We start from the raw sequence: 27991 nt of genomic DNA, 5'->3' as shown, positions 1-27991 counted from the left end.
CGGATAATGGAACAGAGTATATCAATTCCACGATGAAGAAGAGCATCGAACGAGATGGGGTGATTCATCAAACAAGTTGTCCCTACACATCTGAGCAGAACGGGAAAGCAGAACGGATGAATAGGACGCTTGTGGAAAAGGCGAGGACAATGTTGAACGACGTCGGGCTACCAAAGAAGTTTTGGGCGGAAGCTGTATCAACTGCAGCGTATTTGGTGAACAGGTCTCCGACTCGTGTACTGGAAACAACCCCAGAAGAATCGTGGAATAAGAAGAAACCAGACATGAAACATTTACGGGTTTTTGGATCTCGAGTAATGGTGCACTGTGCGAAGCAGAAGCGACAAAAGTTCGATCCAAAGTCTGTCGAAGGTATTTTCGTTGGTTATGCAGAGAATTCCAAAGGTTTCCGAGTATACGTTCAAGAGAAGGACGAGGTCATCATTAGCCGAGATGTAGCGTTCATCAATGAAGATCAAGCCGTACATTCGAGGGATGCAAGTGGACTGCAACAACCTGTGGAGTTCGTCGAGTTACTTGTGTGGCCAGAAGCGAATGATCAGCAATTGATTAAAGCTACTACTGTTCAACGTCCTGCACAGCCCATTCAAGAAGATAATCCTACCATGGCAAATCCTATGGAGGAAATTGTCGAGCCAGAAAATGCGCTTCCACCGCAATCTGATAGATCCGCTGACGAGCAGCATGGATTTAGGCGCAGCGGTCGGGAGCGCCATCCCCCAGGCAAGTACTCCGATTACATGTGTTTTAGTTTAGTCACTGGTCCAGATAATTCCACAGAACCAGCCCCAATGACTTCCATGATGACAGATGATCCCAGCAGCTACTCCGCTGCTATCAAGCGATCCAATCGAGCACAGTGGATAACTGCTATGGAGGAGGAGATTCGAGCGTTTGCTGAAAATGAAACCTGGGAGCTGACTGATCTGCCAGAGGGACGAAAGGCAATAAAGAACAAATGGATCTACAAAACCAAGAGAGGACCTGATGGAAAGGTGGAGCGATTCAAGGCAAGGCTGGTCGTGAAAGGCTGTTCCCAACGTTACGGAGTTGATTTTGATGAAGTTTACTCCCCCGTCGTACGCTATTCGACTATTCGTTATCTGGTTTCACTGGCGGCCCAACACGACCTGGATATTGACCAAATGGATGCTGTTACCGCTTTCCTTCAAGGGAAGCTAGCTGATGAAATTATCTTCATGGAGCAGCCTGAAGGTTTTGTCCAAGATCCAACGAAAGTATGCCGTTTGAAGAAAGCGTTATACGGTTTGAAGCGGTCCAGCCGTGTATGGAATCATCAACTGGATGAGGTGCTACGTGAATTCGGACTGCAGCGTTCGGACTGCACTCAAGGAACCAGACCCGACATATCGTTTGCTGTGAATATGGTAAGCAAGTTTAGCAGCAACCCTGGACGACGTCATTGGGAGGCAGTTAAAAGAATCATGCGTTACCTCAAGGGCACTTCAAGCAATCGTCTCGAGTATTCTGCAGCTGGCAATCCTCAGTTCATTGGCTATACGGATGCGGATTGGGGAGGAGATGAAGAAAACCGGAAGTCCACTACTGGTTATATCTTCAAGAAGATGGGAGGAGCCATATCGTGGAACTGCAAACGCCAGGATATTGTAGCACTTTCCACCTGTGAAGCAGAATACGTCGCCTTATCAAGGACAACGCAAGAAGCGCTCAGGTGGCAGCAGATGCTGGGAGAAATCAACGGAAATCAACCAGTACCAATTTTGTGCGACAACCAGTCGGCAATATGCGTAGCGAGGAATCAAGGTTACAATCCACGTACGAAGCATATCTCTATCCGGTATCATTTCGTTCGTGATGCACTGAACCGTGGTGACATTACCCTGGATTATGTTTCCACCAAGCAGCAGCCAGCGGACGATTTTACCAAACCACTGACGAAGCAGATTCATGATGGGTTCAAGAAGCTACTTGGCATCGTAGGTTAAGGAGGAGTGTTGTAGTTGTAGTAACCCACGATCTAGTACATCGCTATGCCCAGCAACCCTAGTTACAGGTTTGCTTAGTAGCAACCACTTTGTTTAGCTGTAGTAAACGAGCAATAAAACTTTTCAATAGTTCTTCCGTGCACAACCAGAACACACGCGTTTATTTCCAACTCTCAAGAATTTCCTTTTCCCCAACCTAATATAAACCAAGATAAGTGAAGTGGAAGGTAAAACGTAATGTCAGAATTGCCGTTCGGACGTATCCCGTAAGTTTGAACTTATTTACATAGATGGTATCCAATCAACACTAAACATTGACTACAGTTTCACCGGCACGGTTGATTGTCGTTATGAAACAGCACAAAAAACAAAGCTGCAAATTATACGCCAGTGGCGGTACCACGATCAAAGCATTCCTTGAATCACATTAGCCGAGCCAGCTGGCGGAAGCATATGCATAAAGGTTACTAGGTTACAATTTTCAACGACAACTGTTTATTTATTATACTGCTTCAAATACCTTCGACGAAATCAAATGTAACCATATCAGCGTAAGTAATAACATAAACAAATCCAAACTTTTCGTCTTGCCATTCCTCATACGTCTTTTCTAAATATTTGCCAAATATTTGACTCTTTTTGACAGATAAAATTTTGTCAACGTGTACTGATCAAATATATTCTACACAAAACACGACAAGCAAATATTCAATTATTGGATGTCTAAAATATTTTTTCAGTCTGTTCTTCGAACCTGTCGATACATGGTTAGGTTACCTTGAATATTTCAGCGGATTTTTTCCATGTTCGGTGTTTGACATTGTTTACCACTGTTGAAAATTGAAGAGTGGCAAACAAAAAAGTGTTTGTACAAATATCAAATCAAACCTTATCTGTCAAAAAATATCATATATTTGACCTCCGGGCAAACAGTGTACGGCCACCTTAAGTCTTTTCTAAGGGTGCTCATACACTGTTTGACCGAAGCCAAATATTTGACTCTTTTTGACAGATAAAATTTTGTCAACGTGTACTGATCAAATATATTCTACACAAAACACGACAAGCAAATATTCAATTATTGGATGCCTAAAATATTTTTTCAGTCTGTTCTTCGAACCTGTCGGTACATGGTTAGGTTACCTTGAATATTTCAGTTGATTTTTTCCATGTTCGGTGTTTGATATTGTTTACTACTGTTGAAAATTGAAGAGTGGCATACAAAATAGTGTTTGTACAAATATCAAATCAAACCTTATCTGTCAAAAAATAACAAATATTTGACCTCCGGGCAAACAGTGTACGGCCACCTTAAATAGTGTAAATTACGAGCCACCTGTTAACTCTACTATCTTGGTTCTAACCAAGGCACCTCTGTATATACCAGGTGAAACAATCATATGGAATGCACTTTCAACCATATTGGAATTGCTGTCGGCATTGTTTACAAACAGCAACAGAACGCTGCAGGCGACTCTCTACAAACTGCTACGACGCTTATTCGAACGATGCCTACTGTATTCGGCTTTCGCGAATTTATGTGAAAAACAAGGGATGATTTTGTAGGATTTCATTCTCATTTCCACTACTCTCGCATGTGAAAAGGCAAAAATTACGTATCGTAGCAATAATCAAGGCGCGTAGAAGTATATGCTAAGGTGGGCCAACTTGCTAAAACCACTCTTCAGCCATCTTGGAAGTCTACTGTATTTTGTTTGTAAACAAAACACAATACGCTATTGCCGAAGGTCGCTCGTGATCAGTCTGTCTCTTTTATGCTACAAGCAAATAATTCCCCTTCTACTTTCTTCCGTGCTGTTTTCATATACCGCTCCCCTAACCAACTTAGTGACGAAACGGCCTCACCTAGTACCATAGACCCGTCTTGATTGAAGTGATGATGTTGCTTCACCTGTTATACATTGATATAAGCGCCTTGCTTCCAACGGTTGCCAGTCCGCTGTAGAGGTGTGCAAATCAGCTCATCATGATGAACAGCTCTGATCATATCAGCTCATCTAAATGAGCTGTTCTTTATGAACAGCTCTTCAGCTCAGTTGTCAGAGCCGACTTTCAATTTGGGTCCCAAACTCGATAGCCACGAAGCCAGTTTGAAAATGTTAAAATTCAAATGAAATTTTTCACACCATATTATTAATTACTTGAAACACGTATTCCAGACTATTATTTACAACAGACTCGGCGAGTACAACATTTCCGACATTTTTACTGAGGCTTTACATTACAATAGAAAGTTTTCTTCAAAAAAAAAAAATCTTATGAGATTTTTGCACCGCCTGCAAACAAAGTGTTTTTCATTGAAATAGAATACTCATTTGATACACAGAAGTTAATTTTCATTAATAATTTGAATTTTAAAAACGTGTTCATTCTGCCTGAGAGCCAATTATTATTTTTGGCGCCCCCTAAACTGGTAAACAAAGCTCAATGCCGTCAACGCGAATATAACAGTTGAAAAGACGAGGGACAAATGAAACTAAACTGATGTCTTAACACGAAGAGCGAGAGACGGTCAGTTCATTTGAATCTTACAGCTCACACACTCTCTTCAATTCTACAGCTCTTTTCTCTCCTTCATCATCATCAAAGTGAGCTGAAGAGCTGTTTGATTTTTTTTGCGAGCTGTTCCGCTTCAACTCACTTCAAAGAGTCGATTCTTCGGAACAGCTCATGAGCGGATGGCACATCTCTAGTCCGCTGTCAGAATCAATTCAGAGAATAACATAACTAAATGTAAACAAACGTGTTGGTACGGGGCGATTTACAAGAAATATCAGAATATGGATCATCCACGTCCTTGTGGCTGCAAGGGACGGCGAACGTGTCTCATTTGCGAGAAAGATTTTAATCTTGAAAGACACCAGTCTAGTGGATTATTGGAGGTAACAACGATTACTAATGTGTTATTGTAAAAAACATTACCTATTCGTGATTTCAGAGTGGTAAAGTCTACTCCTTTTGTCCGCATTGCAATAAAATCTACACCGGCTGGAATACGGATGATGTTATTTCGGAACATAGCCATAACCATGGAGGCCAAGTGGGTGAAGATTATCCCGGAGTATATATTGACTTGAATTTTTTGAGTGAACAGGAAGAAAGGAAACTAATGCAAGGCATTGATGAAATGAAATGGGACATTTCTCAGAGTGGAAGACGAAAGCAAAACTTCGGACCGAAAACAAACTTTAAGAAAACAAAAATACGTGTCGGCGACTTCGGAGGATTCCCCAAGTTTTCCGAATTTGTTCAGGATAAATTCAAACAGGTACCACTGATGGAAGGATTTCAAACGATAGAACAATGTTCGCTAGAATATACACCCGAAAGGGGGGCCTCTATTGATCCCCATATCGACGATTGCTGGGTATGGGGAGAGCGAATCGTGACGGTGAATTTGCTCAGTGATTCGGTGCTGACAATGTCCAAGTATCAATGCGATGATGGCAAAAAGCGATATAACCTGGATTTTGTTGATAAATACAGAGATAAATTGATAATGAATTTACCGGAAGAACCAACGATGGATAAATTCGACGATCGAATTGTCAGGATTCCGATGCCGAGGTAAGCTGTTCGAACAATTCGCAGTCCTGATAATCAACAATAATAATAAGTACTAACTTGTTATGTTTATTTCAGACGATCTCTCCTGATCATATATGGATCTCCTCGATACCAGTGGGAACACTCTGTTCTCCGTGAGGATATTACCGAACGACGGGTCTGTTTAGCTTACCGAGAATTTACACCATTGTATTTAAAAGATGGAAGTGACTATGAAAAAGGTGAAGAAATACTCCGGCTGGCGCAGAGATTTTGGAATCACATAGAAATACCGACTTAAGTTTGATATGAAATCGTTGTAGAATATATTTGACTCTGGAGGGAAATCACTGGGAAATGTTTTCTCTTGTCTCTTGTAACATCGAATTCCTTACGAAATAATCGACCATATCTATCTATATATACAGCCATTCCATGCCAAACCGATATAGTGGTTCTCAGATTTTTGTCAAAAGTGGTAGTTTTGTTCTTTATCGCAAATTATGAGACCCGTATTTTTTTATTTTTTTGTTAGGGTAACCATTTCCATTTTAGGTTGTTCAAAAAAAACATTTTTTGCGAAAATTGGCTATCTGAGTTTTTTGCAAATAATGAGGGGGGTTTTATAAGGGGGGGATAATTAAGTTGCCTTCTAAATGGCAACAAGTTTGCGAACAAAACGGCGCATATTTGACTTAAATTGGATAGTTTTAAGTATGTTAAATAAAGCGTCAAATTTCAATCAGAAATATGACATTTCTTTTTCTCCAACCCCATATTTCATGAAACTATAGGTCTGGTGAAATGGGCATTGCAAATACATGAAAATAGGAGGAGCTTTTGTTTCCACCGAATTGTGTTCCCTAACAAAGATTTCAAAACCAAGGGCCTGGGCGAAATCGACATTGCAAGTATTGGGTTGGGGAAAAAGTTATCCATTATTTTCGCAGTAGCTGGATTTAGTAATCATTATCTCGTGTAATATCGATCATACAATTTCAAGTTTAGGCTCGTTGTACAGGTGACATTTCAGACAAACAAAAAAATGCTTTTGCTGGTTTTTTTTGTTCCATTCAGTTGTGAGTTACAGGGTTTAATGGAGGTCAACAAAGAGAAAATCGGGACATTTTACACTTTTTCTTTTATAAATGCGAAAATGCAAGCCAGGCCGCTAAAATTGTGAATGGTGTTTATGGTGCCGATACTGCAACAGTAGAACATGTGAAATTTAATTTATTTTTTCTTAATTTTAATTTTTATCTTTAAAATTTTTCTTTTAGTGCAATACACTAAATTATTATCTCTACAGCTTGAGCTTGAGCTTGGGTAGACTGTACACGTTGTTGCTCTTCGTGATTGACCGGAGCCAGCGAAATTGCACAAAGAACATACTGAATGACGCTTGGGAGTAGCAAATCATTCATTGTGAATGTTTTGGTGATTCGAACTTTGAATAATCAATAACGACGCCGGCCACGTCCTTACAGTCACCAGGGGAAGGGAAGGAATGTTAGTATGATAATCGCCGCCCGAAGGCCAGAAGTGTCGCCTCTACAGCGTGGTTCCCTAGTGAGTATCACGGGAGGGACAGTTGTTAGTGGGCAGAGGTAATAATCAGGATTTACTGAGGTAAGTGATATGATTACGCAAACGCGAATTAACGTCCACTCGGCGTCGACACGAACGACACTGAAAATCTCATTTGCTAACAAAAATAAAATGCCGCGTGTTGAGGCAAAGATTATATTTGGGTATCCTGAGAAGGAAAACCTGTAAAATTAATTGGGCTGGCTATATATTCTAATATTCATCGCACTTTGTTTCGAAATTCTAACACTTCGACGGATAGTTAACAGTAGGAAACCTGACAAGGTAATCGAAGAAACACATTGACCCGATGAAATGTTCTGTTATTTTTTGGTAAACCTGAGAAGGTCACCGGGAAAACTCCCCTAGAAACAATCATTCCGTGATAGATTCAGTATTTTTGAGAAACCAGAGAAACCCGCTCCAGAAACAATCATCCAGGTGAAATTTTTCGTTTTTCAAAAATTAGATTAGAAATCTAATTGCGACGGCGGAGAGCCATTCCCGGGACCCCCAAGAAGGCAACCGAGAGAAACCCTCCAAAACCAATCGGACTGACGATATATTCTGTTAAATTGAACCATATGATTTGTAATTTTAATCTTTAAATTTTATTATTAGCACTTATCTTTCTTTGCATGGTACACCCTATGGTTCTCTAATTCTCTACTGTATTTCTGATATTCTCTCCGGGAAAGCCACCAGTCCTTTCTCCAGAGAAACACATTACCTCTAACATCTGGCATCACGCACTCAACATATTCTGAGCATGTTTTCCTTATTCTGTGTTTAACAAGCTGATATAAAATCACGAAACTGATGCGTGCGTAAACTGTGACGAAACATTGCTGCTTCTCCCGGCATCAATATGCTTCCGTAGATTTTCATTCATTGTAATATTCTCACTGCACACACAATAATATTGTCACACTCTCGGAAAACAAACCCATAGCAAAAACGGGCACCCGTATACCAAATCTACGCTATACTCACAGTTCACAAATTTCAACTTTCAATTGATGTAAAATCAAAAGCTGTGTTTGCTATTTGAGATACCCCCGATGCCTACACTAAATTATGATCTCTACAGTCAATAAACAGATCGTTTGACGCTAGCGATTGACCAGAAATGTCCAGAATTGGCCAACAGAAGAGGTGTTCCATCAGGGCAACGCAAGGCCACACAATTCCGAGAGATTGATTGGGATGTTTTAATGCATCCACCATATAGTCCAGACCTGGCACCAAACGATTACCACCTTTTTATCGCATTGCAAAATTACCAAAGTTATAAGAAATTGGGATCAAAAGAAGATTGTAAAAATCTACTGCTAGATTTTTTGGCAAATAAAGACCAAGACCTCTATGATAGACATAATGAAGCTACATTTAAAATGGCAACAAATTTTCCAACAAAACGGTGCATATTTGACCCAAATCGGACAATCCGAAGCATATTAAAAATAGTTTTGAATTTCACCCAAAAAAAATGGATCACTTTTTCCCCAATATTGTATGAAAGGTGAGTGATACAATGAATTCCAATTCAAATTTTGAACTTAAATGTTGGTTGCTTCATATCAATGACCGATCATGCATTGTGAAACATTTAGCCCAAGTGTATGTGTGAAATTGTATGTGGTAGCGGTTGTGTTAAAATGACTTGAAGTATGAGTCTTTGAATACATTTGAAAAAATTACAATTCAATACTCAAATAAAATGTATGAACGATATGTTCCGATGAACAATTGCAAATATAAATATATATATATATAGAAGGTGCATTTGCATATGAAGTAAAATTCTGATTATACACGAGCGTAACATGAGCAAATTTATAACACATGCGAATTGAGGCTCTTTTGGTAATAACAAGTTCTTCCGCATAGTAACTCGATGTTTATATTTCCTTAATATTTTCTTCCATTGATCGTATTGTTTTCACATATTTCAGTTGGAGAGCCTTAACCCTTCTCTTCGTTGGCCGAGGCATTTTGATTGAATGTAATACTTTTTCATTTACTGTTTTTGAAAGCATACACTGGAGAAAAACTTTATATCTTCAGTAGTCGAAACATTTGTAAAATGTACACATTTTTTGTAAATATTACCAAAATCATCAGAGGCCAAAAACGGTGGATGTCGCCGTGCACAATTGATTGATGATCCGATTATTGTTTGAATTTTCCCCTTAATCTATTATCCGCAGATCGCAACCAACAGCAGCAATGGACCGCCTCTCGATCGATTCGTTGTTCCAGGAAACGAGGGATATCAGTTGGGCCAATCGTATCGTCAGCAGCGAGGAAACCAACAACAACCGTTTCACACTGAGCAATCAACAGCTAAAGAGACTACCAGCACCGATTCGGATAACATCGACTCGGATGAGAAGCAGCAGCAATAGCGCAGATTGTCGGTGTTATTCCAATAATATACTGTCTGCAGCAAAAACTCCACTAGCTGATGAACGATATGCTACGGCGAAAGTTTCACAATTTCAAACACATCGTCACGACAACATTAGTTCTACAGCAGTACTTGGCGACGGAACCCAGCGAAAACCATTACCATCACTACCACCGACAGCAGCCCACTAATCCTTCCATCGAAGAATCGGAGGGAAAGCGATATGTGTCCTATTTGCTACACAATTTCCTCCACAAATCACGACTTCATATAGCGCAACAACAGAAAATCCGCGTCTGAGGATGGTGGGGAGAGTCATCAGGAGAGTCATCAAGCAGTAACATCTTTGATTCTGGTCGTGTTGTCAGCGGGGAAGCAATCATTAGAAGCGCGGTTGGAGCATTCGATCGGAAATGAAGCAATCCGCCAAAGGAAGGAAGTAGACAAAGATAAAGATCCATTTGTGAAGGCGGTTAATAGTGGCAATAATGAAGACGATTCGGTGCCGGTTTCGAAAATTTTGATGATCAATCCGCATGTGACTAAACTGAGAGATTTTTTCACTATGCAGCTTCCATTGGGATTTCCTGTAAAAATAGGTAAATGCTCAATTATTTCCAAAATATTTGGCACTGTGTTACGCAATTATAGAACGAATTTGTAGAAATAACGCTGTTTCATGTGTTGAACGCGGTTGTATTTGAAAACGTATTCGAATAAGAGACACCCGTGACCAGCGTGAGCCACGTCAGAGAAAGTGAAGAGCGTACGAGATGCATTATCGAGGGTACGTACGACGTGGTGCCGATTTCCGGCGTCAAATCATTCTCGAAAATGAGAACGAGTAGATGCAACTTGCGATCCAGCAAAATTTTGCAAGTGTCCAAAAAGCACACTTTTAAGTACTGTGATACCCAACTCGCTCGCTGAAAGCCTGCACGAAAAGCTGTTCAATATTTTATAAAAATAAGAATATTAATAAGAATAAAAATATTTGAAATAAAAATTATATTACTCAATTATATTGAACCAATGGAGGGCCAACAAATCAGCCATTACTAAAGCCGAAATTGAGCTAACTCTGGACTTACAAACTATAGTTTTGTTTGACATTTGTGTCTACCAATTTTTTTTTCGTAGGATGTACCAATGATTAGTAGGGTAAAAAATGACTAGCGGATTGGTAATATTTACCAAAAAATTGGTCATATATACTAAATTTTCCTCTCAGTGTAGGCAGCCGTGGCAGTGTTCCGAGCTTTGCAATACAATCTGCTTAACCAATTTTAAAGTTGCTAAAACTCACATTATAGACCCATTAAACGTAAAAATAATAATTGTATTGATATCAACACAATTTTATTCTATTGATTTTCATGACATGAAACGCTATGACTCAGGAATAACATTTTATTGAGTGGTTTTTATAGCTGTTTCGATTATGTTGTCTGGCATCAGTGTCGAAAAAATAACGATGCTTTCACCAAACAATCAAACCATTGCCGAAAATTGAAAAATGAAAATTTAACTTTCAGAGCACTAGCTCGAGTTTTCCGACGTTTTTCACTATACAGTGCGACAGCAGATGAACATTTAATATCTTGTGAGTAATCGATTAGAGTTTGGTTGATATTACTTGATGGGAAGTGTGCGAAAACGATAGTTATTTTCACACAGTTTCGCAAAATTACTGATTTTCGGGCGAGGGGTGAAGGAGGGAGATTAAAGAAATGAGCGTCATTGTGGCAGCCATTTGTGGCTAGCTTCCACCTTCACAGTTCAGACCGGTAATTGGTAGGTCCAGCGCCCATCAGAGAATCCACTTAAACGGCCTAGGACTTATCGAATTCGCTGTCTCCGAGAACATGGCCATACGTAGCACCTTCTTTCAGCACAGCCTCCAATAGCGTTACACCTGGAGATCACTACAACAAACAGAAACACAAATTGACCAAGTTTTGATCGACGTTCAGCACTTCTCGAATATCATCGACGTCAGAACCTGTCGTGATGCTAGCATCGATTAAGACTACCTGGTGATGGTCAAACTGCGTTCTAAACTGTCAGTCGTCAATAACATAAGACACCAGCGCTCAGCACGGTACCACCTACGACGACTGCAGGAGCCGAACGTTGCTGCAACGTACTCGCAGCGTCATGAAGCTTTGTTACCGGGGGTAAACGAACTGTCGTGCCTCGGACACAACCCTCCTGTGACTTTGCGTCCCTGATATTCTCCATTTGGGAAACCGTTCAAAAACGCTCAGATATATGCAATTTGCTACACATGAAGTTAGAGCTCGTTAAGGAATTATCTCGATTTCAAAAATACTAAATTTTGCTCGGTGTGATAGTGATAGTGATTGTATCGACTTCTCGATTCGATTTATATAATAGTGCCCTATGTTCCATTTGGGCAATAATTTCACACAATTCAAATGAGGATACACACGTTTATTTCAATATTTTATATCCATTGTTCACTGATCAGTTTTCTAAAACTTGGGATTAAATTAAACAAGGAGTCTTTAAAACCGTTTCTGAACAAATCAAACCCTAATTGGAATCTAATGCCATTATCGAGGTTTTTTAACTAAGGCCATGTGATACTTGTAACAAACCGAAAAACGAAACTTATACACAAAAGACTGGATTGTGTACGGTGCGAGCAGCTTAGAGACTCAGAAATAGCGTTATTGGACAGTGATCACTCCCGTACACACCCGTGCGGATAACATTGTCCACTATTTTACCTTGGAGGCGTTCCGAGGCGATGAAATAATCCAATCGCCAGCCGACATTTTTTGCCCTTGCGTTACCCATATAAGTCCAGAAGGTATACGCGCTCTTCTGATCAGGATACAACCGCCGGAAGGTGTCAACGAAACCCATCGATAGCAGCGATGTCATACCATCTCTTTCCTCTTGTGTAAAACCGGCATTTTTCTTGTTGGTTTTAGGATTAGCCAAGTCAATTTCCTCGTGAGCGACATTCATATCTCCACAGATAATTACTGGTTTTTTCGAGTCCAAATCCTTCAGATATTGGTGGAATTTTTCATTCCACCGCAAACGTTTCGGTAAAGTGACGAGCTTGCGCCCAGCATTCGGCACATATACGCAGATTAGATAAAATTTCTCATATTCAGCTGTTAGTAATCGGCCATCCGCATCCTGCTCATCGTCCCCCAAACCGTACACTACGTTAATGGGCATCTTTTTCGAATAGATTGCCACACCTGCGTAACCACCCGGTTTGCACAACCAGTACGGAAGGTAACCCTTGATGTGACGCGCTTCATCCGGCAGCTGATCTTCGGTACATTTGGTTTCCTGAAGGCAAAGAATATCCGGCATTTCGTGCTCAACGTATTGCAGTCCTCCTTTCTCGACCCATCCGCGCAGGCCGGCAACATTCCAACTAGAAATTTTATAGTTGAAATCTTTTCCTTCTAACTCGAAGCTCAACTTAGGATAATCGGTAGCGGATTTGTTGACCTTAACGGCAGCCGGTTTCTTCGCTGCTTTCGATTTCTTCGCCGTCGATTCTTCCAGGGTTGGTTCAACATCTTCAGTTTTCTTCTTCTTACGTTGAGTTACTGCGAACAAAAGAAATGCATATTTTCAATCATTTCGAAATTTTACGAACAAATTGGGGAGGGGAATGAAAGCTTACATCGACGCAATTTATCTACGAACGAGCGCTTGTTAGACATTTTTTTCAATGCGTTTCTCAATGTGGTTGCATTGAATTCAAATTAAATTAATGCCGTATGCCGTATGCACGCTGTCATTTATACACAACAAGGGGTAGAAATACAACACGATATTCAAAAGGGGAAGGTAGGTACGCTTTTAGGTATAAAAAATGACATTACATCTACCTGAGTATTTTGTTTCTCTTAATGAGAGGAATGGGAACAATTTTGAACATAACCCAAATCCATGCAATGCATTTCTCTTTTTGAATTCATGAGAACCATGAATATTTTATGTCGAAGTTTTGATTGAAGTTTTTAGAGATGACATTTTGAGCTTCAAATAAGAAGAATCATGACTACGAAAAAAAGGTAGGAGGATACACGTTGAGCCCCGCATTGATTTTGCTGCGCTTTCCTTTCAACCCGAGTTAACATCCGACTGTCGTAACTGTCAAGGTGGCTTTTTTTCGGAGGCAAATATTAGACTCTTTTTGACAGATGATGTTTGGTTTGAGATTTGTAAAAACACTTTTTTGTTTGCCACTCTTCAATTATCAACAGATTCGACTGAAATATTTAAGGTAACCTAACCATGTACCGACAGGTTCGAAGAACAGACCTAGCAAATAACTTAGGCATCCAATAACTGAATAGTTGCTTGTCGTGTTTTGCGTCCAATATTTTGATAAGTACACGTGGATCAAATCTTATCTGTCAAACAGAGTCATACATTTGGCTTCGGTCAAACAGTGTATGAGCACTTGGGTGACAATGGATGTACGGAAAAAGTTTCATCATCTTATTTCAAAAACCGACCATGTACATTTTGTTTATTGGCCCAAAAAATGATCTGTGCAAAGTTTCAGTTCGATCGGATATGATTTAGGGGTACCTCAAAGCACTCAAAGCCGAAAATCGACCTTTTGAGACTTAGCCTGAGAGGCAATGAAGGTGTGGAAAAAAATAATTATCGAATTTAAAGAACCGACCATGTAAATTTCAGCTCAATCGGACATGATTTAGGGGTGCCTCTCAAAATTTTGATTTTTTGGACATTGAGGCTAAGTCTCAAAAGATTTTCGACCAAAAATTTTTTTTCGAGATTACACCAGATCTCGATGTTTTATACGATTTTACGTCATTTGGTATCGAAAAAAAACGATTTTCTGTATTTCCTTTACTCTCCCCTTGGAAGATTTTCGAGGATCAAAAAATCAAAAGTTTTAGCACTTTGAGGCACCCCTAAATCTTGTCCGATCGAGCTGAAATTTTGCATAGGTAATTTTTTGGGCCGATAAACAAAATGTACCTGGTCGATTTTTGAAATTCGATTATGACAATTTTTTCCATACCTTCATTGCCCCTCAGTCCCAGAAGGTCGATTTTCGGCCAATTTTTTTTTTGTAGATGACACCAGATCTCGACGTTTCATACATTTTAAATTCATTTGGTATCGAAAAAAAATCGATTTTCCAAATTTCCTTTACTCCCCCCTTGGAAGATTTTCGAAGATCAAAAAAACAAAACTTTGAGGTAGCCTTAAATCATGTCCGATTGAGCTGAAACTTCGCACAGGTAATTTTTTTGGGCTAATAAAAAAATGTACATGGTCGGTTTTTGAAATTTGACATGACCATTTTCGCTGTCACCCAAATGAGCACCTTTAGTCCCAGTAATCAACGCTCTCCTAACAAAAAGTTCAGTAGGACTCAACGTGTTAAAAATTATATTATTTCAACTCGATAATTGAATTAAAATATTAAAATAAATGGGCTAGTAAGCGCTACGCTAAAATATTAAAATAAATGGGCTAGTAAGAGCTACGTGCAACGATTTGCCGATGCTAAACTTAATGTGAAAGATTTTGAAGACTTTCTGTAGAAGCCTGAAGATGTTTACGTTGGTATCGAGAAGAAGGAGCCGAAAAAGTATTGAATGCATCCATGAAGTTGACTTTCAAATCGATTTGTTGTGACTTCTATATTGAACTAAAGGGTGTGTCACATCAAATTGCATCACGGAAAAAACGCTGTAGAAATTTAATTTTTAGGAATTATATCTTCTGCTTTCGCTTATAATCAGATAAGAGTGTATAGATCACGTTGGCCATGCTTCACTGTCAATTTTTCGTAAATTTGGAAAAATGTCGTCGAACGAAAAAGAGCGTCGTGAATTAATCCTGTGCACTCATTTCGAGAATCCGGAGTTGTCACATCGGGACATCGGTAAGATGCTGGGAATCGTCCAATCCACGGTCAGCAGAGTACTAAAACGATACTTCGAGAACCTAACCATCGACCGGAAGGTGAAGAACGGCAAAAATGGATGCTCCGTCAGTGAAAAAGATCACAAGCGCGTAGTTAAGTAGTTTAGACGTGATCCGAGAAGTTCGGTCCGGGATGTCGCCAATAAGCTGAATTTGTCAAGTTCATTCGTCCAGCGGACCAAGCAGCGGGAGGGCCTGCGTACATACAAGGTTCAGAAGGCTCCTAACCGCGACGAAAGGCAAAATGGTGGGGAAGACGCGAACCCGGAAGCTGTACACCGAAATACTGACGAAGCCGCATTACCTGGTAATGGACGACGAAACCTACGTCAAAGCGGACTTTCGTCAGCTGCCGGGCCTGTTGTTCTTCTCCGCAGAGGACAAATTCAGCGTTCCGGAGGAGATTCGCAAGCAGAAACTATCCAAGTTTGCCAAAAAGTACATAGTGTGGCAAGCGATCTGCTCTTGCGGAAAGCGGAGCGCCCCTTTCGTGATGACCGGCACGGTAAACGGGCAGGTTTACCTTAAGGAGTGCCTACAGAAGCGCTTACTACCACTATTGAAGCAGCACGAGGGCCCGACCATCTTCTGGACGGATCTCGCTTCGTGCCACTATTCAAAGGACGTGTTGGAGTGGTACGAAGCCAACGGGGTCACCTTCGTGCCAAAGGAAATGAACCCGCCCAACGCGCCGGAGCTTCGCCCAATAGAGAAATATTGGGCGATTATGAAGCAGGCCCTCCGGAAGAACCCAAAAGTTGTCAAATCGGAGGCGGACTTCAAGAGAAAATGGATTTCTGTTCAAAAAAAACTACAACCTGACGTTGTACAGAACCTTATGGACGGGGTAAAAAGGAAGGTGCGAGCATACGGGCTTGGGCTCGAAGTATGAATAAAAAGAAAATGCCAAAAGTTGTTTAATAGTTTTTATTTTACTGTCTAAAATTTTCAAAAGGATCGGTCTACTGGGCGAATTTCTACAGCGTTTTTTCCGTGATGCAATTTGATGTGATACACCCTTTACTTATGTGCATGTGAAATGAATTATAGTAAGCGCACATCGCGGCATGGTTTCGGCCGTTTTTGCTGAGACGAACCAGCCCAGGAGGCTGAAAGTCTCAAAAATAAAGAATAAAAAAATATATATTGAACTACTGAAACAGATTTCAAAGCGATTTGATTTCAGCGATCCAATTATTAAAACTGCGGCCTTGATAAACCCTCAAATTTCCGTCAAGCTACCAAACCTTAATAATTTGATACGCAAATTTCCTCAATTCGTTGAAGCATGTAATAGACAAGGTTTGGATAAAGAATTCAGGCTATTCGAATCTTATGGGCCAAAAATTGAGTGACTCAAATATAACTTGGTCCCAGCTGTTGGATGTCAAAAGGCGTGATGAGAATTTGTTGTATCCTTTGCTAAGGTCGCTTGTAAGACCCTTTTTGATAACATTCATCACCATGTGTTGAGTGAATACTTTCGCTTTATAATACCAACAAAACAAAGTCTGGCAATCGGTTGGCCCCCACAATAACAGGCTCTACTTTGAAAGCGAAAAACTATGTATCGACACGAGGAGCTTCAAGGATGAAATTGACAACGAAGTGCAACGAAGTACTTCAGAATCAATTTCTTCTGGTTTTACATCTAAAACCGTGACCATTGGGTAATTTGGCATCAATTTATGAAATTCGGAAAGTCATGGCATGGTTTAATTCGCGATGACAGTGCACAGTGTCAACGTCTGGTGGCTACCTCCAACTTGGGTCCCAAACTCGTTAGTGTAATCTCTATCAGAAGACACGGAGCCAGTTTTCAAATGTTAGAATTTGGAGAAATTTTCACATAATGTTATTTGATAACTTGAAACACGTATTCCTGACTTTTAATTGACAATTTGTCTATACATTTGAAAAATTCTTACTAAATCTTTTCATTATAACATAAAGTTGTCTTCAAAAACAAATTTTGTATGAAATTTTTTCACCGCCTGCAAAAAAAAGTGTTTCTCATTCAAATAAAATACTAATTTGAAACGAAAAAGTTAATTTCCATTCTTAATTTTAATTTCAAAAATGTGTTCATTCCGCCTGAACGCAACGTCCACGCAGATAGATATGGGCTGTAGATTCTGGACTGGTCAGCTTGTTTAGATCAAGAACTTAAGAGGAGTGATCGTACGAATAGTAGATGCAGCTTACCAGCAGTATGAGTGATTTGAAGAGCCTCAACGATCAGTATTCTCTGTGTGGAACGAGACACATACTACAACATGGCGCAGCTTGGTCGAAACCACCCCGTATGTGTTGATTGAACTGATCGAGAACAAAAGCTGGCCTACGAATTAGAAATTTATTGTAATTCATGTGAAATCGACGTTAATTTTGTAAAGAAGTGAGAGTTTTTCCATCTGGTTCTATAGTTATGAAACACTGGAATTTTAGTTTTTAGAATGTTTCGCGCCTGGATACAACGTAAAATATACACACCGAGTTCTCGAAGAAGGCCCTTCTGTGACTGTTTACAAACAACAGGGAAAACTCGGGTTGACGGGTAACAAATATAGAAAATGTTAGGTTAGCTCGTAAGATATTTGTTGAGCTATATTACAGTCGAAGTTCAAACGAGTAGCTTCATTCTTTAATCCGAAACCCCGTGTGTAATACATGGCGACCGTGACAGAGTCCCGCTTGTCGGCAATGTACGAGTAAAAGTGATCAACAATGACGTGTTAGTTAATACAACTAAGTGATGATCCTTAGTGAAACAACAGCCAAACAACGTACGTGACTGTCTCAACGAATGAAATCGAGCAGCAGGTGACACACTTCAACCTTCCACCGATAGTTAACTAGCGACTAGCGACTGGAGGTTACTGGCAGTCCGAGTAGATAATGCCATAAGGAGCAACTTCTGTAGGCCTGGAGCAAACTTTCGTTAAACTTGAAGAACAGTTGACATGTCCGAACGGCGCGGATTTCCCACCATTGGTTTGGGGCCATGGCAGGCGGATTTCCTCGCCAAACGACCAGGAATAATTAATGTTTTTAATATGTGTATTGTAAACGCACCTCGCGGCACTGTTAAAACCATTTTCCAAATACGAACTAGCCCAGAAGGTTGAGTCTCATAAATGAAGAAAAAAAACCTTTTTTTTATATGAGAACGGAAGTGCTGATAAGCCGATTCGTGCGCCTTCAATATCAATAAGTGGCGATCGAGGAAGCAAAGTTTGTTCGTTTTACATATATTTAAAAATAATTTGCATCATAGGGCCAATCGAAATCAAGCATCGACATCACTTCCTCATGTCTCGTTATATTGGGCCTGGTTACGAACATCACTGCCACGTACGCTGGCACGTCACGTACACTTCACTTAATCTTTTGGTGTCGATCATCATTGTCACGGACAGTTGCGTGTAAAAATGAACTCCGTGAAGTGAAAGTGTTCATTCCCGTTTATAATAGACATGTTGGTTGCATAATGTCGGGTGTTTGAACGTTGTGTCGGTTGCATAATTTCTGACGTTTGAACGTTATGTAGGTAAAATTAATACAGCGTATGAGATAATATTCCATTTAATTGATCGTATGTTTTAGAATGACAAGCTTGCGATTATACTTCGATGATTAGTTTGGTGAATCAAATGCTGGTTCAAAGATGAGGAGGAATACTTGGTTGCTCGGGAATAATGTAGTTGTTGTATATTGTATGTAGGAATGTAATTTTACGCTAGAGATAAAACATGACTATTATGTTTAATAATCGAAATCTCGCATACTCTTGTAGAGATGGGCAAAACAGTTCACTTTAATGAACCGTTCAGTGACCAACCGTTCACTTAAGTGAATTAGTTCTTTTGAGCAGTTCACTCACTCTTTCGTACATTAGGGGGTATGCCAAATCATGTATAAAAAAAGTGTGAAATGTTATTTAGGACTGTTCTTTTCATTCATAAAATGCTGTTTGTTAGCAATAACTCTGTGTCCGAATTTTGTTAAAAATATCTTAGCAAAATAGAAAATCAAACCATGATTTTGAAATTTTGATCTAGTTTGAGCCGTGATTTATTATTTTCAGCACAAACTAGCGTTGCTTTGCTTTTATACAATGTTTTGCAATAACTGCTATTGCAAAACTGTACCAAAACGCGAAAGACTTTCTCGAAATTATCAAGCACAATATGATATAATATAAAACCATTTCATATCAGCGACACAAATTTTTATTTACTGTTGAAAAATACTGTTTGAATCGTTTCGCTTTCAACTGTTTTTTTTTGTGATTGCATATCTTACTGAAATATTTACCCTCAACTTAAAAATATGAAATTAAAACTTTATTTGATAAATAATCGAACAATCCAATTTAAGAACCATCGTGTCCTGAAATATTGCGTTTTATTATGAAAACGACAATACCGACATCTTATTTTTGTTATTTCATGGGGCTTTCGTTTGTTTCCATTCGTTAATTTGAGGACTATTTACCTTGCAGCAGCATTCGTGCATAACTCGATCGCTCGCCTTGCTCTTATACACCGATCACCATACACAGTTCGTTCTGAACTGTACGCACATTTCAGCCAGCGGTCAGTTCGTTCTGAACTGTATACACAACAGTTCCGCCAGCGGTCATCGTAAACAGTTCGTTCTGAACTGCATACACAGTTCATCGTTCACCGTTCAGTTCGTTCTGAACTGAACTGTATACACAGTTCAGCCAGCGGTCTTCGTACACAGTTCGTTCTGAACTGGGTAAGCAGTTCATGTGAACTGTTGCCCAGTAAAAAAGAACGACCGTTCGTTCACTCTTTTTGGTGAACTAGTTCTTTTGAACAGTTCATGAACGGTTTGCCCATCTCTATACTCTTGTACTTAGCTCTGTCTTACTCGTTTGAATAGTGAGAAATATTTAGAATCATTTTTTATGAACCGTTTCTACAATTCTGATGAATAATAATATCTTCTATATCTCAGAACAAACCCGAATTTATCCACCTCACGATCAGTATAATCTAAGCTACTCCCATATGGGATTCTGAAGTTTTATCCTCTTATCCTTCCCATTCTCGTGTAATTTGATACACGGAACATAAGGAACATAATTATTTAAACAGAAACTGGTCAGCACTTTTTTAATATTCTTTCATTCAAAGTATGCCTTCAAAACAATACCGTTGAAAATATCTATAACGTAAAAGTTATAACTATCGTCCTGATTCTGGTCTGGTCCGCCAATAGTGAATGTTTGAATCACAAAAACTAACTCTGCAATGTGGGAAAACCTTTACAATTATTATTTTATATTCAAATTATCAACAAATCAATATTATACATGATCAATCATAATGATCGTATTTGGGCCAGTGGCCTCCATTGCCGTTTTATGGTATTGCAACTCTCTCTTAGTCTAATCCTAAAAATAGAAACAAAAAATTTCTGTTCATTGAGGACAATCGGAAGTAGACCTTCGCCATGTTTCAATGGGCCTACGGGAGCTACATTTTTAATCCTTAATTACATTCCATAGCGCATTTACGGAATCCAAATAAACAAATTTACGTCCTCTGGATACGTCAGAATTTCGTTCTAAAAAGGCCACCAGGCAGGCAAATTGCTCTTTGTTTATCTTTTGTTTCTTGAACAAGACAAGACAATATTCAAAATGTTAGCAAAAATTCCGCGTGACTGGCTTTCGCCATCTAAAATACAAGTGACAAATAAACCGGTTTTTCTCCGTGACATGACAGTATCGTGATATTCATAATAACAAAGTTGTCACGACGGATGAACTCTTCCGGATTCTACACACACGGTGACAACCGTAATAAGGTTGTACACAATTCACTTCGTTTTCACCGTGAAGTGACGTTCGTGATCAGGCCCATTGTATATAGTCCGCTCCTCCAAACGACCCAGATTTTCTCGCATAAAGGCCGTTTTATATTATCCAGCACGTAGCGTAAACGGCACATACCGACACCGGCAGACAAATACATGATGTATTCATATCATCAGGCATAGCAACTTCTCTGTACGGACCGGCAGCGCAGACGGAGCGGAGAAATGCTACTGGCGATTGAAATGTCGTACCGGAGAGCGACGAACGCACCCATACCACGTACTTCGACGTTTGATTTGTATGTATGGTGCTACTCGCCCGTGTAGTTCGTGCCCGGCACCGGCAAAATATTCTTTTCGAGAATTCTTTCATGCATTTGTCTGAACGTGCTGTGTATGTCCGGAGCCGTTCCGCCTTATATACGCATACACATTTGAAACACACGCAATAATATTTGTCTTGCATGAAACGTGCCGTGCCGGTTACGCTACGTGCCTGATAATATAATATTACCTTAATTCTGTACTGAATTCATAGTGATATAAAAGTCAAATAGTATTTTTACAAATATGTCAATTGTATGAATTTACACATCCTTAAACAGAGTCAATCAAAAAACAAAAAAAAACTAAATAACACATTGAACACAAATCGATCGTTTCGAATCAGAGCTTACCTCCGTTTAGCGGTACGTCCGGTTCATCTGGTTCCTCATTTTCCGGAATTGTCTTTTTGCTTGACTTTTTTGGGACCTTTTTGCCGGCTCCATTGACTGTTGCAGAAGAATGAAAAAATCTTAAAATTTCTACTAACATCAAATAGATCAAGCAAAACATTACACAATTAAACGTTACATTACATACACACAACATTACAGAAGCCATACATCAACACCCACTACAAGCAAACCAAAGAAAGAGGCAGATTAGTGAAATTCAAGCACACATTTTTTTTAATTAGCAAAGGTCCATCACCTTTTCAACGTGGGGACGAATGATACTCAGAAACTTTTCGAAATACGCAAGTGTTCTACCCAAAACTGATACAATTCACACGACCGTTACACATTTAGCAGGAAAAATTTCACTAACCTGGCGATCTTTCATGACAGCGCGCCTTAATTTCGTTTCGAGCTAATTTTTGCTGTTTCCTCCAAAGTGTATCGCGCGTTACGTGGAGTTATTAGTATTTTCAATTTTTGGATATCGATAAATAAGGTATCGCCGCAAGTTTATTTTCTTTACAGAATTAAATCTAGCTTTATTCAATAAAATTTGTATAGTTGTTATTTCTATTTGGTTTCAAAACCTCCGAAAATGTGACTTCTTTTGTTTTTTTTTCTGTGTGTTCAAAATTGTTATCGGAAAAGCTGGGATAGTTCCTTATTTTTTTTGTTATGAAACCTCCTATTAAAATATGTTTTACTTGGATACAGCTAAAATGGAGGTAGGAGGGTAGTTTTCCTGTTTTACGCTTTCGACATTGATGCATTTTGTCACTACCGCTTTTTGATTTGGCACTTGTTACAGTAATTGAAAATGTTCAGTGTGGAAATACTGATTAAGAGAAACCGATCACTTCTACGGTTGAGTTTTAAACTAACTTAAAGAATTGAAAGAAAATGCAAATAAAGAAGTTATTCCTCAAGGGTTATTTAGGTGTCTGTCATAGATTTTTAGGTGAAAAAATCCACAAACCGTCTTGGAAGTTTAATTACCCTCTGGATCAGCCGCTGCCTTTCTGCCACGTCCCCGCTTCATTGGAGCTGCTGCTGGCGATACTGGTTCTAGAAAGCGAGAAAAAAATACATGACCTTAAAATAGAATGTATGTATAGTTCGCGGCATTATATCTTTTTTTCAATAAACATTGAAACCCTTTTCATAAATTCGATATTTGTTCGCATTCACGAAAGCTCAAAAAGGCGCATAAACTACCATGTTTCCATTCATATTTCTATCTAACCAAAAATGAAGAACTGGCAGAACATCTAACCGGAGAAGAATTGGTATAAGGGTTTTCGATCAGGAACCAAACAATTTCTGAGGGGAAAACGATTTTTAAGTTGCGTGAAAAAATACCCTAAAACACAACACAACAAAGGGGGTCTCCGTAGCCACATTGGTTGCGCGTTCGCTTAGTAAGCGATCGATCGTGAGTTCATAACTCAGGGCCCTCATTGACCATCTTTGTGTTGTTACAGAATAGCTACGTCCACGCAACAATCATCAGCGATGGAGATCGATCCACGGTCGAAACAAGATCGATTCATCCATACAACTGCTCTGCTCTGCAAGACACATCGGGCTGCTGTTCTATAAATAACTCAACAATGATCATATCAACTGTCTCCGCTGTCCGGTGGTCTAACTGGATAATGGAAGAACAAAAAGAATACTCTTACGCCTAAATAGCTACTGTGTAAATGTACCATATGCAATGGTATAGAAGGAATACTGGCGAATGGCAACTGTGTCATGTGCTTTAATTATAGATATGACAACCATGTGAAATGTACACGATTAAAATTCGGCTCTGTTACGGCTAAAATACTAATGAGCCTAAAATAAATAAATGGGATAAAAAAAAAACAACACAACATACTTTTTTCACTGATGATTAACCCTTTCCCGTACAACATCGAGTCTCACTCGTGGGTACTTGAATAACATAGGGCGCTAGAATGAATTAAATAATACGGGAAGGGGTTAACTACCAGAGAGAAGCTGTTATAATCATCAGCCGAAGCCAAAATAAAGCGAGGACCAGTTGCGGCGAGTATTAAAGGATTCCCAAGAGTTGTTGGGCCAGTCATGAGACTGGAGGAGGGGCGGATAAAGGTCGTTCTGCAAGCAAGGTAAAGAAAATTATTTCGTATAATTTAACATTTCTAACATCTTTCTTATAGGTCGTTGGAAATGCAAGAAATAATCGTTTGGAGAAAACAAGAAAACACATCAGGCGGAATGGTTCGAGAACTACAGTAATCCGATCGAACAATGGATTGAGGATGAAACTTCACCGCTGCTAGTTCTCAGTGACAGTCAGGAGGTATGGTTTTTGAATTACACGGATTCGGATGTGGAGTGGATACAAGATGGAACCCCGCTTCTGCTAGTTCCTCACAACTTGCGGATGACGATGGAGATGTGTATGACTGGGAGCCAATCAATATCTCTTAGATCGATGATGCGGTTTTTAGGAAGGTAAAAGTCGAAAGAGATCTCGTGAGTATGAAGGCAGAAAACTCCAAACTTGAGCAGGAAAATCGGCGGCTGGGGGCAACGAAAGGCGTGAGCTTAATAAATCGTTACTGTTTCCGGTTCCCACTGGTTATGGTGGGCGAGGTGGCGGAATCAATTTTCCATTCTTTTTAATTTAATCGTATAAATTAAATTATGAGGTACTTGACTGTTCGTTATGTTGTCGAGTTGTGTTAGATTGTTTTGTGTGTGTTATATATGATTTTGTTATTGTTCCGAGTGTTTTATGTTAGCAATATATTGTTGGGGTTTTCTTGCCATTTTCTGTTGTGAAGTTTAATGTTTTATTTTTGTCATATTTTGAATAGCATGTTAGGTTATTATTTAGTTTAAATATCGATCACATAAAATTGATTTATCGTTCAAGATTTCCGTGACCGGAACAAATCGCTACAGTAAACAACTTCAACAGAAACAACCGCTTAGAAAAAGTGTAGTAGGCTAGAAATATTGTGCCGCGGGAAAAACATCATCTGTATAAATGTTTCACATTTCTATTATAAATTCATTCTTTCGGTTTCGGTTTTCGAATTTATTCTGAGGTCAGTGTAATGGGGACGAAGTCAACATTTAACTAGGATGAGGAAACGCGGCGGCCCAAGCCGCCAAGATGACGCGATCCGAGTCAACCGCCGACTCGCCGTCGGAAGCTACTTTTACTGATTGCCCGGTTAGTTTGAAACATAGGATACGATCCTTCAGCAATGTACGTTACGTTTACCCGGTTAATTTTTGTTTTGAATGCAATACAGTAATCGTTCGCTAACTGGTCCTGGACTGCTTTTTAACTAGGCGAACGTTAACTGGTCCTTCGACCAGTTAAAAAGCAGAATTTCGTAAACAATCGACGCCATATTCAAATGGAAGATATGCTGTGAGGGACATTCGAATGTAATTTGAAATGTTATGAATTTATTTACATTATTTTCGCATCACAAAAACATTGATTAAATAACAGAAAAATAATTTCCCCAAACTATATTTCATACCTGTTGTCGCACTAAATGCGAAACTTCCGTTGGAATCCTTTTGTTTATCCAATTTCATGATCAACGCGAATCAAACAGTTCATTGAAGTTCCCCTCGATTTTATTTGACGTTTAACATGCCGGACCAATTAAAACGCGAATGGTCTTCCCTTTTCGCCCAGTTAGTGAATGTTTACTGTACTGCGCCACAATATGCCTACTACTCTTTTCCTGAGTTATTGTTTCTGTTGCAGTCGTTTTCTGCAGCGATTTAGTCCAGAAGCCGAAGATTTCAATAATATTTTCATCATTTTTGCTTGAAATGTTTCGAGTTGCGGGTTCAAGAAAGGCCCTAACTGCCCATGATTACATAGGAGACGTAATCACCAACACCATTAGTGTTGGGAAAACGCAATTTTGTTGTTTTTTTCGTCTACAAGCGTAACTATGCAAATTTCCAATGAAATAATCTGTCCAGTTGAAGGGTATTATCGGCAAAAAGAGGGCCTAGGAGATTTTGCGGATTCAAATATATTTTTTTCCATTTGGAAAACGCTTACGTCTATTTATGCGGACAAACAATCGTTTCAATGAACATTTGTTCACATTGCTAGACGTAATCACCAGGATGCTCTGTCTGTAGTGTTACTAACATTTCCGATAATAGTCAAAACATCTACGTCGTTAGTTTCAGTTGTTATCGGATAAGACACTGATAAGATTTGCAAACATATTGTAACACGATCGTATTTTATCCCTCAGAGACGACAAACAAAACCGAGGATATTCCTGTAGGCGATGATCCCAGCGAATCTTGAAGAGCGTAGGGACAAGCGATACAAACGATATGTGATTGCAAGTATTGATTTCATAAATACGATTTTGCGAAAATTGTATAAGGATTATTGATTACAGGCGGAAAATCACACATGTGATGTATGGACATGAATGAAGATGGACCTAACATTAATTTTATGAGTAGTTTTACAATGAAAGCATCAGTGCAGGTCTCGACGGATAAAAGAATACTTGTACGAAGGATGTATGTGGTGTGCAGACGTAGAAAGTAAATGTGGGTGAAAAAGGGTAAAACAATGCTAACTAGCGTGTGAGACAGCGAGACATTTAGGTTTCTGTAACGCCAATAACAAAAAATAACACCAATGACTTTCGTTAAAAAAAAAGTTATTTACAGCTTGGTCGTTAATGGGTTAAGAAATCCGTGGGCAGGTGAATATTCTGGTTAGATTCGCCTAGTCGTTAAGTAGTACAATATGAACATCATAAAAAGTATGTGATTCTCGCGATTTTCTTTCAACAAGAAAATCAATTAGGGTAGAAGTAGAAGTATCGCCGCAATAGTAACAATTATGGTAATACGAATGAGTTTTTTGATAGATTAGAAAGTATATCTTATTTTTAAAGGCTTTAATACGATTTTTAAACATCAGAAATCTCTTCTTTGTCGATTCTGATTCCATGCGAAACATTGTTCTTTCGTTGAAAAATTTAATTTGAAAATAGTGGGTCCCTTTGATGCTTGCTTCTTAGCATTTTCTAAAGAATATGCGAATATGCGATCAAAATAATGAGATTTTTATGCTGTGAAGTGGCTGTTTTGATGCAAACACAGTGTTGACTCATACTTTACAACCTTCTTGATGTTGTGATTCGGCCAATTTATACGATTTTATCGAAATAAACATATATTTTTGTATTATCATAATTGGTACACTTTCACATCTACGTGCCAATTATCGCAATATCGAAAAATACATGTTCCTATTATGGTTGTAGGAAATTAAAGCAAAGCTGAAAAGGTTGTACGTTGTTATGTTTTGGTTGTTATGCTATTATGGTTGTACATCACGTTTTCAGGCTATGCAATTGCATATCATAGGGTGTTTTTGAACGCTCAAAAATGTAATGAAATAGCACCAAGCGTGTTCGACCGAAGCATATTTGTTTGATCCATTCTGTTGCATATTAAATCTTAGGTGAATGGGTTAATACCCTTTGTTCAGTTACTGAAGAGAAGCGAAAAGTTCATCACAACCCCCACGTCTTTGCGATTCTCTTGTCAGCTAGCATAGAGACCTAGCAATGAGGAACCGGCAGTTATTTTACAATCGGGAAGCACACAACAGTCTAATCTAGAGATGAAACGGATATTCGGTATCCTGCTTATCCGGTCGATACTTGGTATCCGGCCGGATACCGGATATTAGAAAAAAAAACAATAATTTCTCATTAACAGAAGATAAATCATAATTGGAACTTGTAATGCTTGTTAATTCCTTTTTGATTTGTAGTTAATTAAGTGTACCCTCTCCCAGATTATCATCCCGAAAGTTTTTAGTTTTTTTTTTTTAAATTTTGAATACAAATAAT

At 39.2% G+C, this 27991-nt stretch overlaps 2 protein-coding genes across 3 annotated transcripts in view; one reads left to right on the top strand and one right to left on the bottom strand.

Moving 5' to 3' along the window:
* The first annotated feature begins 4714 nt into the window (after window positions 1-4714).
* LOC129777539 (alpha-ketoglutarate-dependent dioxygenase alkB homolog 4) lies at window positions 4715-5906 on the top strand. The gene is made up of 3 exons (XM_055783857.1): window positions 4715-4891; window positions 4948-5576; window positions 5652-5906. The coding sequence occupies exons 1-3, from the start codon at window positions 4790-4792 to the stop codon at window positions 5854-5856; spliced, it is 936 nt and encodes a 311-aa protein (XP_055639832.1). The 5' UTR covers window positions 4715-4789; the 3' UTR covers window positions 5857-5906.
* A 6085-nt stretch (window positions 5907-11991) lies between these two features.
* The window catches only part of LOC129778848 (recombination repair protein 1), a 22573-nt gene continuing 6573 nt past the window's right edge, over window positions 11992-27991 (bottom strand). For both annotated transcript variants that reach the window (XM_055785975.1, XM_055785974.1), the window contains exons 4-6: window positions 23088-23156; window positions 22047-22142; window positions 11992-13151 (exon numbers count right to left, since the gene is read on the bottom strand). In XM_055785975.1, coding sequence (XP_055641950.1) covers window positions 12226-13151; window positions 22047-22142; window positions 23088-23156 — 1091 coding nt within the window. In that variant the 3' untranslated portion in view covers window positions 11992-12225. The remainder of the gene's footprint in view (window positions 13152-22046; window positions 22143-23087; window positions 23157-27991) is intronic.

The sequence above is a fragment of the Toxorhynchites rutilus genome, chromosome 3 (assembly GCF_029784135.1).
Source record: "Toxorhynchites rutilus septentrionalis strain SRP chromosome 3, ASM2978413v1, whole genome shotgun sequence".
NCBI lineage: Eukaryota > Metazoa > Arthropoda > Insecta > Diptera > Culicidae > Toxorhynchites > Toxorhynchites rutilus.
This window is presented reverse-complemented; position numbering and strand designations above follow the sequence as displayed.

Coding starts and splice junctions, on each gene's coding strand:
- LOC129777539 (XM_055783857.1), top strand. CDS start 4,790: ATGGATCATCCACGTCCTTGTGGCTGCAAGGGACGGCGAACGTGTCTC. Junction 4,892..4,947: donor AGTCTAGTGGATTATTGGAG/GTAACAACGATT, acceptor TCGTGATTTCAG/AGTGGTAAAGTCTACTCCTT. Junction 5,577..5,651: donor GTCAGGATTCCGATGCCGAG/GTAAGCTGTTCG, acceptor TGTTTATTTCAG/ACGATCTCTCCTGATCATAT.